General features: G+C 36.6%; 2 protein-coding genes across 2 annotated transcripts in view; both read left to right on the top strand.

Moving 5' to 3' along the window:
- The window catches only part of LOC140159239 (uncharacterized), a 36,185-nt gene extending 30,705 nt beyond the window's left edge, over positions 1-5,480 (top strand). Inside the window, exons 21-22 of the mRNA XM_072182646.1 lie at positions 1,352-1,402; positions 2,298-5,480. Coding sequence (XP_072038747.1) covers positions 1,352-1,402; positions 2,298-2,546 — 300 coding nt within the window. The 3' untranslated portion in view covers positions 2,547-5,480. The remainder of the gene's footprint in view (positions 1-1,351; positions 1,403-2,297) is intronic.
- A 3,824-nt stretch (positions 5,481-9,304) lies between these two features.
- LOC140159237 (proto-oncogene tyrosine-protein kinase ROS-like) overlaps positions 9,305-19,100 on the top strand; it is a 50,773-nt gene continuing 40,977 nt past the window's right edge. The window contains exons 1-3 of the mRNA XM_072182645.1: positions 9,305-9,391; positions 10,073-10,190; positions 12,607-12,714. Coding sequence (XP_072038746.1) covers positions 10,109-10,190; positions 12,607-12,714 — 190 coding nt within the window. The 5' untranslated portion in view covers positions 9,305-9,391; positions 10,073-10,108. The remainder of the gene's footprint in view (positions 9,392-10,072; positions 10,191-12,606; positions 12,715-19,100) is intronic.

Genomic DNA, 19,100 nt, shown 5'->3' with positions numbered 1-19,100 from the left:
TCTGAATTAATATCCAAAAAGTTCCCACGTTTTACTTTACTCATTTAGGAGTTATTTGGGGTTAAAAATGTGTTTTTCGTGATTTTTTTCCATTTTTCAAATATCAAATATTAAAATAGTTGTAACTTTAAAATAAATTGAGTAGAAATTTCATTTCTATTGTAGATGTTACATGTCATATGGATTTCCAACACTGGTGAATAAAAATGTCATAGCACAACTCTAAAATATAAAAAATGGCAAAAACCATATTTTTGTGCTATTTTGGCCATTTTTGACCTAAAAATGTAATTTTTGCATGGGAAAAAAAATATATATATATTTTCTTGATTTAAAAAATATGTCATTATATCAACCTAGTTATTCTGAACAAAAAAGTTAATGATGGTGAATGTCTGTGACCTATAGTTTTTGATCTATGGCCCTTTCAAATTCACATATGGACTAAAATAGCATGTTTTTGTCAATTTTTCCAATATTAGGCTGAAAATGGTACTTTTTGTAATTTTAACAAAATTTTCAGTGTTTGGAAAGTGGGAACTTCACATATATTATGGATATATTATAGTACTTTCATTTTAAGCTAGTTGTAGATGCACTGGTAGCTCGGTTTCCATGGCAGAAGCAATTATATCGTCAATTTTACTACTTTCAATGCAGCGAAATCATTTTAGTCATCATTTTACTGGGGGGGGGGGGGCTGATAATTATTGCACAGCCCCTGAGTTCTTCCCAGAAAGTGAGTGTATGATTTTCCAGGTGGTGGTTTAATTCCCCATCTCGTCGGTCCCTGTGCTTATTTAGGGTAGCAAGTTCATCAGATTTATAAGAGACTTTGAAATGGAGTACCGCTTTTTTGGCCTCATCCCTTTCAAGTTTAAGTCTGATGGTTGCATAATTTATGATACCCAACTTGGCAGCCCACAATTCGCTACTTGCACGGTTCCGCCATTATGCACTATGTGCGGGGGGCGCCCCGAACTGGCAGCATACATGAAAGGAAGAATTATGTAACCTTACACAGAACGTTATGACTAGTTCAATTCCCATTCATGTATGCTGCCAGTTCGAGGCTCTCCCCGCACATAGTGCATAATGGCGGAACCGTGCAAGTAGCGAATGATACTAACTATTATAATAATGATAATAATAATGATAATAATAATATTATGTGCGCTGGCTGCATGCTCTGGGTAAGGACTGGAATTAGAATAGATATGTATTTCGTTAATTTTAGGAGCCAAAATAAAGAAAAAATAGATAAATTAAAATATTAAAGAACATAAGGATGTGGAAAATAATGGTAATAAAATTTAATCAGAACAACTCTTCTATCTTTTTCATTTTGCAGATGAAGCTAAGAAGAGAAGTATCCAATGACTATGTGGCAAAGAAGGAAAAGGTATTGACACATTTTACCAGCTTTGCCTGTTTTAAACATTAAAATCATAGAAATCTAGGGACTTTTGCATTTCGGCTAAATCAGAAAATTAGATGCCCGGTGTAATCAAACCCTAGTTTGGGTAGGGTTGTGCCTTTGAGTATTTTATATACACATTGTCCAAGAACTTTTGACCCATTACTATATAATACCAAAAAGTATTGCCAATGTTTTGACAAATATTCCCTAATTTTTTGCAATCTCGAAAATTTTTCGAAAATATGGCCTAGATAAAGGGGGTCATCGATATACCAAGCTTGCAAGTGGCCGAATATTTGCCATGTTTGCGGCACATTCCCGTATGGTCATTTGTCATGTTTGTACTGGGTACCCCCTCCGCTGGAGTCTTTGTCGCTGGCCTTTTCTCCGGACATAATACAGCAACACACAAGTGAATTTGAGCATCACAATCATACTGCCGTTTTCTTTCTTTTTATAATATTTTGGAATTGTATAGACATCCTTCACTTTTAAACTATTGCTACGGCATTTAAAATATTCACACATTTTCCTTGGAATCCCTGACAGTTTAATTGTTGGATTGTTTCAGTACATTCATCTAGTTCCGAGTTGTAGATATAGTAACCTCAAAATGTTGTCAAGAAAACTGTAAATAATGTGTTTTCCCGGCAATTACAAACCTAGAATAAAGATGTAATTGTATAATCTATAGACATCTGCATACCCGGCGAATACAAAACTACAATAAGTATGCAATTGTATAATCTGTGGACAATACCACTAATACAACTAAGGCAGATAATGCAAATTTTAAGTTTGCTTAATTCCTATTATTACCATAATCCTCTATGCTATCACTACACCTGGTTTTTAAAAAATCTTTTCTGGATTCCAGGAGCAACTTGCGAAGAAAGGACACACTGCACTACAGGCGGATAACAAGGGTTTCGAGAAAGGCGAGAAGCCCGGCGTGAAGCCCGGCGTGAAGCCCGGCGTGAAGCCCGGCGTGAAGCCCGGTGTGAAGCCCGGTGTGAAGCCCGGCGTGAAGCCCGGCGTGACGCCAGGCGTGAAGTCCGACGTAAAGCCCGCCGAGAAGCCCACCGAGAAGCCCGCAGAGAGGTCGACCCTAGATACACACATGTAACAAAGGTTATAAAACCCACGGCGAAAAAGATCGATGCCCTGATATAAGGTCTAGCCCTACTCCCCGCCCGTAGCGCCAAAGCGCTCAACCCACCACTGCTCGTGCCTAGTCCGGGGCAGTTGCGGTCTCAGTAAATTGCAGGCCATGTCACGAGACCGGTAGGAAACCTACAACAACCTATAGCATAATCCCTCCTCCTCCAAAGCCGGGGTGGGGGGGGGGGGTACCCAGGGATCTGGTGTAGGAAACTTTGCTCAAAGTATATAGATTATATATTCTATGGTGTTAAAGGAGTTATCGTCACGTCTAAGTAACACTTTCGTGCTGTTTGGTTGTTCATCAATTATTTTGTTCAATATTATTATGTTTAATATTTTGTTCAAATGTATGCTTAACATGATTTGTTTTCCATGTTCTTTTATTGCCGAGGGTGTAGATGCCGGTAATCCATACTCTCTTATTAATTCTTGCTGCATGTTTTAAAATGTTTTATCTAATATGTTTGCTCTGATATTTTTATATTTTACCATTCATATATCATGTTCTATTGCTTACATATATTTTATGTTTCTGTACTTGTAATTTACTATTTATTGCTTGCATGCTTTGCAATATCAACAAGTTTGAGTTTCAGTCTTGTCCCCTTGTTTCTGCTCTCCTTCTGACTGTATTTTATTCGTGTTGGTTATTTTAATGTTTGCTTTTTTATTTTGTTGTAAAGCGCATTGAGGCTCTTCGTAATAATGCGCTATATTACGTGTCTGTTTATTATTATTATTATTACTTTGATAACAATGGTATAAGGAATAAATCAGAGTGGGATTATCTACTACAAGTGGATTGACTACTCGACCATGTCAAATACCTATTTCATTTCAATAAGATTGAGATCGATTCGCCGTAGAAGTAGTGATGTAACAGGATTAATTACCATAGCGATGGGTCTACACTATTTTTAATGTATTGCTCTGCACTATAAGCAAGCTGCACTCATCACCCGTGTATGTGTGCAATCGTAGACACTAATCTTACAGGTGCGAGTGATCAGCATAATGTGAAATTTCTATAGAATTACGATCCAGGTCTTTTTGAAAAAAACTTGTCAGGAATTCAGTTTTAAAAGTTTTCATTGTAAGATTTCAAGAAAAACTCACTTGTTTTCCATATAACTTCGGCAATACAATCTTTTGCCTTCCTTTCACCATTGAAAGGCAACAGATTGGATTGCCGAAATTGTATGGAATTTTAATATGAAAACTTTTTAATCCAGGTCTTTGTCTCCGTTCTTTGATATTAATCTATGGTGCAATGCAGGGCAATATTTTCAAACATAGTGCAGACCCTCTGGTGCAGACCCATCGCTATGATAATTAATCCTGTTTAACTATTTATACGGCGAATTATGCATTCATTAATAATTATGCAGAGATCGGCTTCAAGCCTTCAAGCACTTGTCAGTGTTTTTAATTCAAGAAATTACAGTTTAAAATTCTTTTTAACAATTGATATTTACGTATTTTAGTTTAAATATGTTATTTTTTCTCACCTTATATTGTAAAATAAACAGCTTTAGACATACCATTATCAGCAACAACACCCCATTATTTCTGGTAATGGTCTGTTTCTCATCCTTTACCTAATACCTAAACCTGGATTGGGGAATACCGTATATTATTTCATTAAGAATGTTATAGTTTTTAAGAATGTTATAGTTTAAGTCTATATTGTTTGTATTTGTACCACATATCTGAGCTTCGAAACCGTATCTTGTTATTATTATAAGTCAGTGACTATGGAACTGGGGGCGTGGGCCCGCTCCTCTCCCATAATTTTGGTGGCCATGGACAAGTACCCCAGCCTCCTCAATATCTTGGGCCAGGACCCATTGCCCCACCACTTAATATCTTAACGAGCCTATGTAAGTAACTGGAGAAGTACAGAATATCCCAAAAGTTATGTTACCAATAGTTGCGGGCATTATACTAGTGCCAAAAAAGGAGTTTGGAGTTCAAATAATGCAATGAATTTATAGAGATCTGACAATCTCAATCTCTGCAACGTACAAAATATGCTAAGAAATTATTCTGTGGGTATTGGGCTATTCCAAAAAATAGTTGCACACCCCCTATAGAGGAGTACATTTTCAAAGAAATGTCCGGATTTCCAAGTCTGCTTTCTGAAAACGACTGGAATTCCAGTTGCCAATGTTACTGGAAAAAGCTTGGATATCCAATCAAATGAAGGCAAAATCACGGAAATGTTAGAAATGAGCTCTCAAATTGAGGATTTCTGATTTTGAACTATTGTTCTGCCGGATTTGTTTGCCTTTGGGCACTTTAAAAGTCTGGATTTCCAACAGTCACGAGTCACGACTGGACAAAAGTCCGGATATCCGAACTCCTCTATAGGGGTGTGCATCTATTTTCTGGAATAGCCCATTATGTGATAGTGACATTTTCTGATGTATATCGTGGAATGGACAAAATGTCATTAGCTTTCATATCAAATTGATAACTATGCATTAAAATAATTTTTAATCGATCGCTATTTACTCACGTTATGACCAAAATGCTTTTGGGACAAAATGGCTCAAAAGCAAAATGTAATATGTATTATTATTATTATTATTATTATTATTATTATTATTATTATTATTATTATCATATTAACACATGTTTATCAATTGTATAAGCTTTACACTTACAAGTGACCAAGGGGGTCACTCAACATGGTCCCACTATTTGGTGTTCGCAATTTTTGTAATTAACTGAGATAATGAGATAATTAGCTTGGGTCCATAGTGACCCATCCCTTGGTCAGCAAATGAATATTAAAAATGATTGTGCTTGTTGTTTAGCTGTTGTATTTTAAACTGAATGAAATAAAGATGAATTAAACATGAAAACATGATGATTTGTTTTCTGCCTATGTGCATTCATACGACTGAAAATAAACACTTATTTACATGAATGTTATAATTTTTTGGTTGAAATTGGCGTAGCCTAAATGTGATTTGATATTTTTCCTCGAAATTTCTACGGCGAGAATTTTGGCCTGTCAGTACGTGATTTTTGAAGCCATTTGGATCATAAATTTGGAATACTTTGAATAATAATGAGTACGCTCACCACTCCACAACACTTCCCGGTGCTACTGAGCATCTGCTGAGCACCAAAATGTTGATTGAAAACCCACCCTTCCTATCATATTTGAACAAAATAATGTCTCAAAATCACGTCCGGTGTGAACCTTTATTGGCACAGCCAAGCAATAAACAGAACCTTCACGGGGGCTTAACTATCTATGCTAGCAAAATTGGGCTATTCCAGAAAATAGATGTACACCCCCTATAGAGTAGTTCGGATTTCCGGACCTTTTGTCCAGTCGTGACTGTTGGAAATCCAGACTTTTAAAGTGTCCAAAAGCAAAAAATCCTGCAGAAAAATAGTTCAAAATCAGAAATCCTCAATTTGAGAGCTGATTTTGGACATTTCCGTGATTTTTCCTTCATTTAATTGGATTTCCAAGCTTTTTCAAGTAACATTGGCAACTGGAATTCCAGTAGTTTTCAAAAAGCAAACTTGGAAATCCAGACATTTCTTTGATTGAATATTTACTCCTCTATAGGGGGTGTGCACTTATTTTCTGGAATAGCCCAATGACAGGAAATGTCTAGGTATATACAAATTTATGAGCGCGGTACATTCAAATGTGACCTGTGTTATTGTCCCTAAAATGACCTTCTACTGAGTTCACACAACACCAACCAGGCAAACTCACTGTTTATTATAGAACAGTTATGATTATCTATTATCACTGATTATTACTACAAATATTTTGTTTTTCTATGGTTATTTATCTAAGCTTGATTGCTGACTTTCTGATAAGATTCCTTTGATGGTCTCAGTTCTTGATCCAAGATCCGGCAATGTCTAAGATCGTGTCTACCCAAGGGAAACCCCTGTTGTACCACAGTCACCAAAGACTATGTTTTCACTATCCTAGCTGCAAGCATTAGTGTTTTCTAAATGGTCTTCTATGTTGACCGTAAGCTCCTCTCTCGGAGATTTTTGAGCAAGCTATCTGCTCCACTTAACCATGTTAACAGTCAGATAACAAACCATGTTAGTCCAGCAAAATACCACAGTTCGTTGATGGAGATATTTCAGTCTCATGGTCTGTCACTTCTTTGAGTTGACAAGACAATCAAGCACTATTCGCTCACTTCACTACCGACATTGGCGTATTTTCCCCACCAATGCACAACAACAGCGAATCGAAGTTTGAAGACATCATAACTACTGGCTAACATAAATTTCACAGGATTCCCTATTGTAACTGTAAACTGCTGCTCAAATCAGGCGGCGGATGACATGATCGAGCCGGCAACTCGTGAAACCGCCCGGCCGTATGGCATTTTCCATATACTCGGTTAGTTTTGTGGGGTTCATTATCGAACCCCAACGGTTTTAGCTTGTATTTATATTATTTATCAACATAGGCCTATTTGTTTGTGATATTTCAAGCGTTTTAAAATTTCAAAATAATCCCATTCAATTACACGGTTGACGATGAAAATTGACTGAATTTAGGGACTGCACGTCATACACCACCTGGCTCAAATCAATTACTCTCCAGGCTTTACCATGCTAGAATAAATCTTCACTATTTATGGCATATTACAGCATTTCGAAAAATAACGCATTACCTCTGTCAACACATCAGAATCATTCGCACCTGTGTACATGCAGGGTGTACATGATTACTGTAATAGCGCCACCACTTACTACTGTGGGTATCATGATCATTCTAGTAGTTTACATTATGTATGATTGCCTACTAGCATCTTCCATTGAACTTCCAGAACCTTCCGTAGTTTTTATTAAAAGTTATGTATTTTGTCATCAGACATCAGTTTTCACCTGTTTTGATATTTATTTTTTGACATCTCAGATCTTGCGAAGATTTTTTATTCCAGTGCGGAATGCGGTTTTCCCTACCCCTAGACTATGACATTTGAGATTTGAGATTTTTGTGACATGCAAAAATATGTTATTAATCCTGATTAAGTTTTCAGCTTTACTGAATTTGATAGAAATGTAAAGGCATTATTATGAGTGATTCGTCATGTTCGTGTCCTGCCCTGTTTCAATCAATCATTGGTGAAAGAGGGCTCCCTTCATACCTGCCTGTATTTTCAGCCTGTTTATTTTTGGTTTACATTTCCAATAACAATTTTCTAATCTTCAGCCAAAACGTTGCTGTTTTTGATTTTATACAGCTAAAAAAATATGAGTCGGTTGGGCCCGCAGAACAAGTTATTTTGTCGTCGCCTTATTAGTATTTCACAATGAAAATGACATTAAATAATGCAAAAATTCAGTGTTGTGAATTCGGGGAAAATAGGAATTAATTTTTTTTCGAATACCCTCTTCTTTTTCAAACTTTGCTATCCAATGACCCCCTTTGTTTAAGCAACATGTATTACCGATAGTCCCCCACTTCTCAAGGCGCATACCTGCCACTTTTATATTGGAGTGCCCTGTCGTACCTTATTGACCAATAATGTGGACGGAAATCGTATCTAATGTATTATTTAAGTTAAACAAAGCCCAACTTCAAACATTATTATTGTGTACTTTCAAATTAGTTTCTATAAAAACACAGTGTTTAAAAGACTGTAAAATTATATGCCCAGGATAACATTCATAAAAGGCCATTTTTATGATAACGACTCAGTAAATAATAATAAAAAATGCTAAAACAAACTGTCAGTTTTAAACAAAGGTTTACTGGCGGTTTACATGTACAATTGTCCTTCCTCCGCAAAGCTTGCCTTTATTTTTTTTAACAAAGCAGGGTCGTATTTTTTGTGTCATGTGTGGTTTGTTGTAAATTCGATGAATTTTTAAAATGTCAAAGTTGAATCAATTATGTAGTTTTATACTCATCGTAGAAAAAAAATCACTTACTGCATAAAAACAGTATAACTTATAACACTTAAATAACATTTAATAAAAACGAAAACACATTGAGTAATGGCATGTAGGACCTAGTACACTTTTTAATTTTTTTTTTCACATTTTGAAAAAAAGTCCACTTTTCAAAATCCGCCCAAGTCCACTTTTTCAAAATCAGCCCCTATGAAATCCTGGTTACGGGCCTTACGGGCTTACGGAGCAAGCCTTCCCCCACCCAAGGCGTTCAAGTGTTTTAACCGTGACATGAACTTAAAAGTTCATGTCACGGTTAATAGTTCGATAGTTCGTCAGTACTTACTTACCTGGGTCAATATTGATATTTTGGGTCTTTTTTATATATCATAATGTCAAGAAGGTATGACCTCCCTGAGTGGTGTTAAATGAAACAGGAAAAAGTAAAGAATACAATAAAAAATATTTTCCCCACCGGGATGACTCTCTTCATAAGACCCGGGTTAAATCATGTGACAGTGGTTTATCATATAATCACAATATACTGCTGAAACCCATGGTTCAGCTATGGTGCAGTAACCGCTCTAGTTACCAATAGAATTAATTGTGTGAGACCAGAGTAGGAACAAACGAGTGAAGCAAATCACGCTAACCACTAACTTTACGTGTACAGCTTCACTATAAGTTAACGCCATTTGTGACTAACAGAGTATTCATTCCACAAACTTGTCGCATGATTGAACTTGAATGAAATGACGACAACAAAATATAAAGTTCGTCACGTCAAAAGAATGGATCCTGGTTGAAAGTTCAAGGGTAAGTAAGTATTAGTATTAACTAAATGTGAGACAGAACTTAACATTGCGATATTCAACTAGTGACGATTATGGAATTTATACATTCAAGCTAAAGGTAAATAACATTTAGTTCTTTCAAATTACATGAACAATGTAAACAAGGGATCGTAATGTTTATGGTAGAATACCTGGCAACTAAGTTGCCAGCATTCTACCGTAAAAACGACGATTATAAAAGTATTTCACCGTATTATGCCCTGGTATTATACAGTTATATTGCCGTAAAAGTACGATAGAATGCCCATAATCCTGTATAAAATACTGTAGAATGCGTGTATGTTTTACGGTAAAATAAGCTAATTAATACCTGGCAACTTGTCAACACTACCGTTAAAATTACAGTTGCCGCAACTATACACTGTACATTCAGCTAAAATGCGAAATAGCATTTAAACACAATCTGTCAGGACAATACGGCTATTTCCTGTTTAAAAAATTGGAAGATGCAACACTTTACACACACAAAATAAACAAATACAGTCTAACGGTACTAACATGCCTATTTTCAGTGAAATAGTAATTGAATTTTTTACTGTAAATAACCGTAAAGATTACGGGAAAGTGCCGTAAAATATCGGGATTATTTTACAGTGTATATACCTTATAAATGTAGAAGGTCCTAACCATGTATACTATTTTTTCTTAAATTCTTATCAAAGACAAGACTAAATCTAATTTTCAATAAGGCATTGAAGTAAATTTACAATCAATAATGAACTGATATGATTTTACGTAGATTTACCGGGATATCTATAACCTGAAAGGATTAGTTATGGGACTAGTACAAGGATTTGTGTGCATGCTTTGCGTGATTATGACGTATGTTCCATTACCATGTGAAATGCAGTGCACTCGTAAGTAAAATTTCTTCTTCAGGATGTATCTCAAAAAATATTACAATTTTAAATATTTCTTTGATTTGAAGAAAAGAGATATAGACGGTGTGCAGCATGATGTCGGTCAAGTGAAGATGTTTTTCTGTGTGATTTTAGAGCGTTGTTTAAAGTGACAGTCAATTCATATTTTTTTATTTCCATAAAAATCAAAGACATTACATAAAAAATATATATATAAACACGGTACATATGGAGGAACAGGCTGGAAGACCAAAAAGGTCTGAAAGTTAGCCTTTCCCTGAAATCAAATGAAATTAACAAAATAAATCAACATCACATAACATAACCAAAATACAAGGAAGGGAGGGGTGCTCACTGAAAAGATTAATTATATTTAGAGATCAGTTTTGTTTTGAATTGATTACGGAAATGTTTAACAGATTTTGAAGCTTTCAGATTTTTATCTAAAGAATTCCAAAGAATGGGACCTCTTGTACGTATGGCATGATCAGAAAAGACTTTTTTATTTTTGGTTAGATTTAGGTCATTTACATATCGTGTCTTGTAGTTATGTATGTAAGAACGTTTGGTAAAATAATTATCAAATGAACAAGGCAGCTCATTTATAGAGTGCCTGTACATGAATGTACCTAATTCTAGTGTGTACATATAGGTATGCTAGGTATCAAATTTGCCATCAAACTGCATCATTTTATATATCAAATCAAAGCCCTTGAGTAAACAAAGCCAAAACTGAAAACCATTTTTTCATAGCACTTTCCGTAGCAAAGTTACATCTTGTCAAAGATTGACTTTCATCAAAAAGTTTCAGCTAGCAAAATTCCCCAAACGGCATTTCGGGGTGTTTCTAGATCTTAGTCTCATTATAATAGCAGCTTTTTTTAATGGAACTGCTATCCAAATCCCTCTAAAAATCCATGTGCGAGTGACTTATCACCATAAAAAATCATATATTTGGGTCAAGTGAAGTATAGAAAACATATTTATGTACGTTTCCTTCTTCGGCCAGTTGTTTTAAATTTCTATGTAAATATGCATTGACATTGTCGGCGAATTTGGCTGACTAGCAAATGTGTTAACTAAGGTTTGCCTGGGTTACCTAGTACATATCTTGAACTTTTAATATGTTATAATTAGCAAACAATGGAGCTGTGTGGTCTCTATAGTGAACGTTTGCCACCGTTCTAATAGCCCATTTTTGAATTTTTACAATTTTATTTAAGTAAGTTTTACATGTATTTCCCCATAAAAGTACTCCATAATTCAAATAAGGCAATATTAACGTACAATAAAGTGTAAATAAAATACGACTAGGAACAAAATGTTTCAATTTATTCATGACACCGACATTTCTTGAAATTGTTCTAGATACGCAATCTATGTGACATTAGTACACCTGTTCAAGTATAAGAAACCAACTATGATTTTCTTATTGTATGGAAAGTGATGTTAGATATTGTCATAATTTTTTCATAAAAATATCAATTTTTCTAAATTTCTCAAAGAAAAAAACAAAATGTGGCAAAACTGCTCCCAAAAACGAAATCGCACGGCCCACAGAAAACAAACTTATTTTTAGCCTAATCTTGATTGTCTATTTGAAACGATTGAGAAAACTGGAATCAAACATGTTTGATGAGATTATAAGCGAACCCTTTGGTTTGTGTATTATTTTACTTATCTTGAACGAATAAAAATGTACTTTTTCGACGAAAATCGACGTTTTGGTCAAATAAAGGTCAAAATTAAGAACCAAACGGTACGACATTCACTCTTGCGAAAGCTGCATGGTATATGGCCTTAATTGACATCTTCAATTTGCACAATTGAATCGAAAATGTTATTACTGCACCGATTAAAAAACTTGAATTGCATTATTATTAGAACATTTTAAAGACCTATAAAAATAAATAAATAAATCCAAGTAAGGTAAATCATCCACAGTAAAGTGCTCAACCAAGAAGGAGTTGGAATACATTTAAAATAGATTTGGTGATTTATTAAAGCATTATTTACAATATTGTCGTCAGAATATGCTTAACATCACCTATATTCTGACGAGTGTAGGTCGGCTTCGGCTGGCTTGCATGAAACAATATTGTAAATAATGCTTTAATAAATCACCAAGTCTATTTTAAATGTATGACCTATAAAAATATATACAAATGCAATTATATGCTTCCTTGATTCATTTCCTTGACGATCAATGTATTACTATAGGTCTAATATAAAGAAGTACATTGCAGTTTGTATAGGCTATTCGTGCAATTGACTAGCATAAACTGCACGAATTGCAACTATTTGAACAATTTATCTCACAATTGTAGGCTACTGCAACAACCAATCATGAACCTTAAATGACAAATTGGTATCCTGACTCGTATTATCATGATTATGGGGTTTTTTTCCACAGCTGATGTAGATCCGGCCAGCATCCGATTGGTGTCATATACAGATGAAAATGATAACCATACTTTGCATGCGAATGTTTCTTGGGATCCTCCGGAAAATGGAGGCACTGGTGAGTACATCATTTATACGATTCGCAACTATTGAGAACATATATTATTTTCTTTCGTGTGACAGTAATTTGATGTTATTTCTGTAAAAAGAGTTAACTTTGGCATGCATAGTTATATATTGTTAATGCGTAGCAACTTTTTACGGTCTGTTCACATTTTAAAAAGTTCAGTCGACTTCTGTCGGGCTCCTACGATGGCTCTCCAGACAGTGGCGGTGGAAGCATTAATATTTAGGGAGGGAACGAGCATATTTTCTTCCGGTTTTACTGGGACATTTTCTGATCTTATTAACAAGGTCCCATGCCACAACCGATGCTTATGACTGAGGTTGGCCTCCTCAAAGTCATCGAGCTTCTTCTCTAGGTATTCCAAAGTTGCCTTTTAGTAATGGCTTCATTGCTCAGCTCAAATGCATAACAACTTGTCAGCAGTCAAGATAGCTCAATCGATAAGGCGTTCGACTATGGTGCGAGAGGTTGCGTGTTCGAAACCTGGCGTTGGTTTGTACGCTCTCGTGGAAAACTTCAGTTAGCTTGAAATTCCCAAGGAAAAGGAACTTACTGCTAATTTTCTCGTTGTAACGAAATTCGGGGAGCTGATCCTGGCTGCGAAGGTCAATTGTGAAGCAGCAAAGTCCGTGAGTATTTGTTATGGAATGATGCGGGCCGTATTGGTCAGAACAACCATTAAAGTGTGTTGAGGCGTTGTGCTGGTGCGTAGCGCACTAGCATTGTGTTTTTTGCGTTTTTTTGTTAGTTCTATGAGATGTTTGTCAGCTTTTGTCGTGTGCCTCCTTCAGATGACGTTGTGCATACTGCAGTTACTGTCCGTTTTCCTATACACAATACACAGTGCTCTTTTCCCATTGACGCGTGACCTTTACAAATAGCCCTACGTTAACAGTATGGGGATATGACTAGTTAACGTCGCTGTGTGAAAAATAACCGGCCAATATTAAAAGTACTCTTCTAAAGTTCTAGAAAATATAGTTTTTAACATGTCCTAAATTTTTAGCTAATTTAGATGTTTGGAAATATTCGTACTTTGGTGTTTTAGTTAATGTTATAGGTAATAGTACATTGCCTAGTTAACGTCGCTGTGTGAAAAATAACCGGCCAATATTAAAAGTACTCTTCTAAAATTCTAGACAATATAGTTTTGTAACATGTCCTAAATTTTTAGCAAATTTAGATGTTTGGAAATACTCGTACTTTGGTGTTTTAGGAAGGATATGTAAACGACAGATAACACCAAAAATATGAAGAAATTATTTCTAAACCGTGTTAAGTCAAAAATCATTATGTTGCTCATTTTCAAGAATGCTGGTTTACAAAAAGCACGACATTGTCTGATTTCGTGAACAAAGCCACACATAACATTGTTTCCTTTCGTTTCCTTTATAATCGGTTACCCAACTGAAGCTATGAATACCATCTTTATTGCGATATCGCACATGAAAACAGTCACTTGTGCACAACCAGAGAAGATCCGATTTAATCAGTTGAGCTGTTTCAATGAGTGTTATCTTGGTTTAATAGCTTTTAATGGGGTTAAGTCCTGCAAAGGTCGAGATGAATTCTACTGTAGACATGACTGCATCATGGCTTTCTCCACTCTCTCATCATAGCAAAGCGCGCTCTGATCGTTTCTTTTCGACCCATGGTAGCAATTTCGCAGCTGTTTCTTTGTCAGCTTGTATCAGATACCTATATTTCGTGTATTCATCAACGACATATTTTGTTGGAGAATATGTCACTGTGATTGTAGTCTTTGGGTTGCCATCAAGTGTTATTCTCGGTAATATAGGCTAGTCAATTTTAAATGAATTTAAGAAAAATAAGCGGTTAACTCACCACTTATTGCAACAGAACCCATTTAATCACCATTCATAAGTTCAGAAAAGCATATGTAATAACACATCAGAAGTCCCCGAAAATCCAAGCAGTGGAACAGTTATTAATTTGCATAAACACAAAATGGCCGCTTATGCAGGGGATGAAATTTCAAAGTTGGTAAAATCTTTTTATATACCCACACCAAAAAGGATTCAGAAAATGTATAGTTTGATGTGTCTCCGACATACAGTTCTCGAGTTATAGGCAAAAAGGTCAAAGGTCACATTTTGCGATCCACAGGCGTCTACAGTTGAAAAATGCTCCAAATTTAATCCAACTGGTCTCAAATTGTTCCTTTGGCAAAAATGAATCAAATTGAGAAAAGTTGTACTGTTTTGGATATTTTGTTACATCACAAAATAGGTCAAGGTCAACAGGGCTCAATGGATTTTGATCTTTTTACTGTGTTACCAAGGTAACAAACCATCTGAGATATGGCAAACTATTCTTTTTTAATGTTCTTGCAAGTGCAGTAATCTGAGACCATTTAAAAAAAATCAAAATCAAAGAATTTTTACATTTTTACATTGGTATGGTTTTTTTTTTTATAAAATTCTAGAATTCAGAGTTGAACTTGTAAAAAAGTGGCCTGCAAATGTTACCAAAGTAAGGCCAAAAAAAAGTGTTTGTTTGCCCAGACACGACTGACCCAAAATTCAAAAAACATCATACACTTTTTTTATTATTTTTTTACAATGATATAAAAATAAAGAAAATGATGTTTTTTCCCCATAAAAATGCCAAGTGACACTTGAAAGTTAATATTCCTGGCAATCACAGCATTCATTTTTCCCATTTAGCCCTCCCCAACCATGCCAACAATATGTTACCATCAATCAACATCAATATAGAGAACCAAGCACGACAAGTACATGTACAGGTATGGTCTGGGATTTTGTACTCCAGCCCGATTTTGTTACCAAAGAGGTTAAACTTTCTATGGTAAAGTTGAAATACATTCATAGATCAAAGCAGCCAATCAGAAAAGCGGTTAGAAGAGTATGCGGAGTACATTGGTTGTATATAATGTGCAATCCGCGTACAACGCGCAGTGCTTTCAGACGCTTTTTGGGCGGGTTGATGCATTTTTATTTGGTCCTATTTTCCAACATTTTTAGTGATAGTTTTGTTATAAAAACATCAAAAATCACATGTTTTTTTCTTCTTGTGTAGGAAATATTATTCAAATAGGTTAATGAACGCGTTTTTTAATACTTGTTGCTCGAGAAATTAGACTAAATAATGCACTTGCGCTACGCATCAACATCAGCGCGCATGCAGTATTTTTGTCTAATTTCTCTCCCAACAAGTAATACACGTTCATTAACCTATAATTAATAAGTTTGACACAAGTACAAGGCTGAATGTCGTATATTTTCTCTTACACCACTTGCTGCAACACATGTACACATCTAAAAAAAGAAAAGAAAAAAAAAGAAAAAGGAAATCGACCTACCGACCCACTCCTTTCTACCCCATGTCTGGGCAAACAAACACTTTTTTTTTGCCTAACCGTTGTATGGCAAAGTTATCCCATTTACGGTACCTGTGTAACCAATTTGAAGTCTTACAAGCGTGCCGATTGGCTACACCCAGGTAATACCAAGGGGGTGACACTAAACTCACGGTTGTTCTATTAAACACGCAAAGCAATGACAAATCCCGCTGGTTTGCTTGGTAGAAAATGAGTCCAGTTATTGATCGGTTATGAATCGGTTATGTTCGACCCCTTGATCATGTTAATTACGGTTGACAAATAAAGCCGCCATTCAGTATGCGAACTTTGGCTGTTCAATGCGAGTACCAAGCTTGAAAGTGCGCCCGCTTTAAGAACTGAGACCACTGACCTCTGCACCCGTAATGGCGGACTGGTATTTCCATTAGGCACCAGAGATATGTTTTTTATTGAAAGTCTGCTAATTTGAGAAGGGAATGACTTTTTACAACAGCAATGTCGAAATTAGGACTTGTTGTCAATAATGCGATGGAAATTCGAGAAGGTATGAAATACAAGTAGGTATTTCAAGTCAAAATCTTTACACCACATCTGACCGATCAGAAATGAAGACCACTTCATCCCTTATTCCGGTCTGTCACCAAACGCCGTTGTGGAAATTACGTAACCAATGTCCTTGACCATTTTAAGATCTACGGCTGTTTTGACATAATATAATGACATTGTGATCTATCTATCTTGCGGACGCATCCGAGAAAGAGTTTACAATTCTTTTCCAGGAATCTCTATCAGCCATCAGATTTGGGAGGTCATTAATTTCTTGATTGACGTCCCTTGCCACACAGTCGATGTAGTTGAATGGTCTTCTTCCTCTACATGTTCGTGGAAGCCTCATACAGATGACATCTGAAATTATTTGGTCTTTTGCACGGTAGCAGTGGCCTGCAAATCTGGCTCGCCGTTGAGCAACGATGGAGGACACCTGTGGAACACCATCATAGATCTCTGCTTTGGTTTTATGTTCACGCCAGGATATATTTCGAACCCTCATCAACAGCCGGGTGTAGGTACCATCAAGACGGTCCTGAAGATCTTTCTTCATTGTCCAGGTCTCACTTCCATATAAGAGGATACTCTCTATGCAGGCTCTAAAGAAGGCAAGCTTGGTATTTCTTGATATGTTGGACTGCCAGATGGTGTGCAGTTTGTTGCAAGCTTTCCATGCTTGAGCTTTGCGAGTCAGAAAGTCTTTCTTGCTGTCGGCAACAAATGAACCAAGATATTTAAAGTCCGACACCTCCTTGAGTTGTGTGCCATCCCGAGAAAGGATTGGAGTTGGGTTCTTATCTCCATTAATACACATATATTCTGTCTTCTTGGAATTGAGAAAGAGGCCAACTTTGGCGGAAGCATCTTCTAAAGATGACAGAAGATCTTGGGCATCTTGTGATAACGTAGCTGTTAAAGCGATGTCGTCTGCGTAGTCAAGATCGGTTAAATACTTGTTCTTCTCTCTGCTCGTCTTATTGGGCATGATGTCAATCCATTTGGACTTGTCAGTGTCTATCGACTGTCTGAGGAGATAGTCTACCACTATCACAAAAAGGTAAGGGGCCAAGGTGTCGCCCTGCAGGATTCCAGCAGTAGAGAGAAACTCTTCAGTTGGTCCATCACCTGTTTGTACAAAACTTGAAGGATTATCATACATTATTGCAATAGCATTCACAATCTCCTGAGGGATCACATAATTACGAAGAATATGCAGCATGGCCTTCCGGTTAACACTGTCGAAAGCTTTTGAGAAGTCAACAAACACAATATATGCCTGCTTCTTTGAGATTTTAAGCTCTTCTATTATCCTTCTAAGGGCTAGAATCTGAGGTGTGGTTGATCTACCCTTGCGAAAACCATTTTGGTTACGTCTGAGAATAGGATCTAGATGAGGAGAAATCCTGTTGAGCAGCATAGTGTTATACAGCTTGGCAGCAAGTGCTGACAGTGTGATACCTCTATAATTTGATGGTTGTGAAAGATCCCCTTTCTTCGGGAGAGGTATAATTGTGGATCTTGACAAGGCTTTTGGCTTATTTCCCTTCATGGTTTCATTACAGAAATCAAGCAGTTGCTGATGGAAGAGTGGGTTTTTCCAAACAATGGCTGGTATGTTGTCAGGACCAGGTGTTTTTGACTTGTTGAGCTTGCTCAGACCTTTTGCAGTTCCTCCATAGTAAATGGACCAGTGTGTATTGGGAGATCGTCAGAGACATTGCTGTTAAAGAACGTATCTTCAAGGTTTACGTCTTGCTCTGGTTTCCCTAGTAAGTTGGAAAAGTGTAGAAACCAGTTGTCACGACGCTCTTCAGATGTATTGCCTTTCACTCTAACCACAGGAGCAGATTTGGTGTCAGTTATCTCCCGGAGGAGTTCCCAAGAAGCTGCATGTTTATATTCATGATGGAGGTTGTCAAGTTCCTCTGTCTTCTTTTGAATAGAGGACTCCAGAGTTTCCGTGTAGGCTTTATCAAGAGTAACTTTGGCCGATTCGAGGAGCTTTTGTGATGCTCGGGTGGATCTAGCATTGTGTTTCATAGATGCACTCTTTAAGACATCTCTTGCCTCAGTGACTTTGTCTGATGCAGCAATGTTGTAGGACTGCTTTGATTTTTAGGGAGCATCTCCAGTGCAACTTCCTCATTAGCCGCAACTAAGGTATCATAAGTGGTGCTAATATTGGGTTCTTGTAGCTCATCGTGTAGAGAACTGAAGCGGTTATAGACTGCTACCACAAACTGCTCACCCAGGATGGTGTCTCTGGTAACCTTCTTCCAGTCAATACGTTTCATTGGGTCTTTCATGGAAGTTCTGCATTTCCGGTAGCTGATTTGACATTTGCATGAAACAATCCTATGGTCCGAGTTCACACCCTCGAAGGAGCTGTATGCACGTGAATTCTTGATTGAGTTGATCCACTTCTTTCTTACCAGGACAAAGTCTAGTTGAACTAGTTGGCCATTAGGACGCCTATGTGTCCATA

The sequence above is a fragment of the Amphiura filiformis genome, chromosome 8, assembly GCF_039555335.1.
Source record: "Amphiura filiformis chromosome 8, Afil_fr2py, whole genome shotgun sequence".
NCBI lineage: Eukaryota > Metazoa > Echinodermata > Ophiuroidea > Amphilepidida > Amphiuridae > Amphiura > Amphiura filiformis.
The sequence above is the reverse complement of the archived record's forward strand: the minus strand, read 5'-3'. Positions and strand labels throughout refer to the sequence as shown.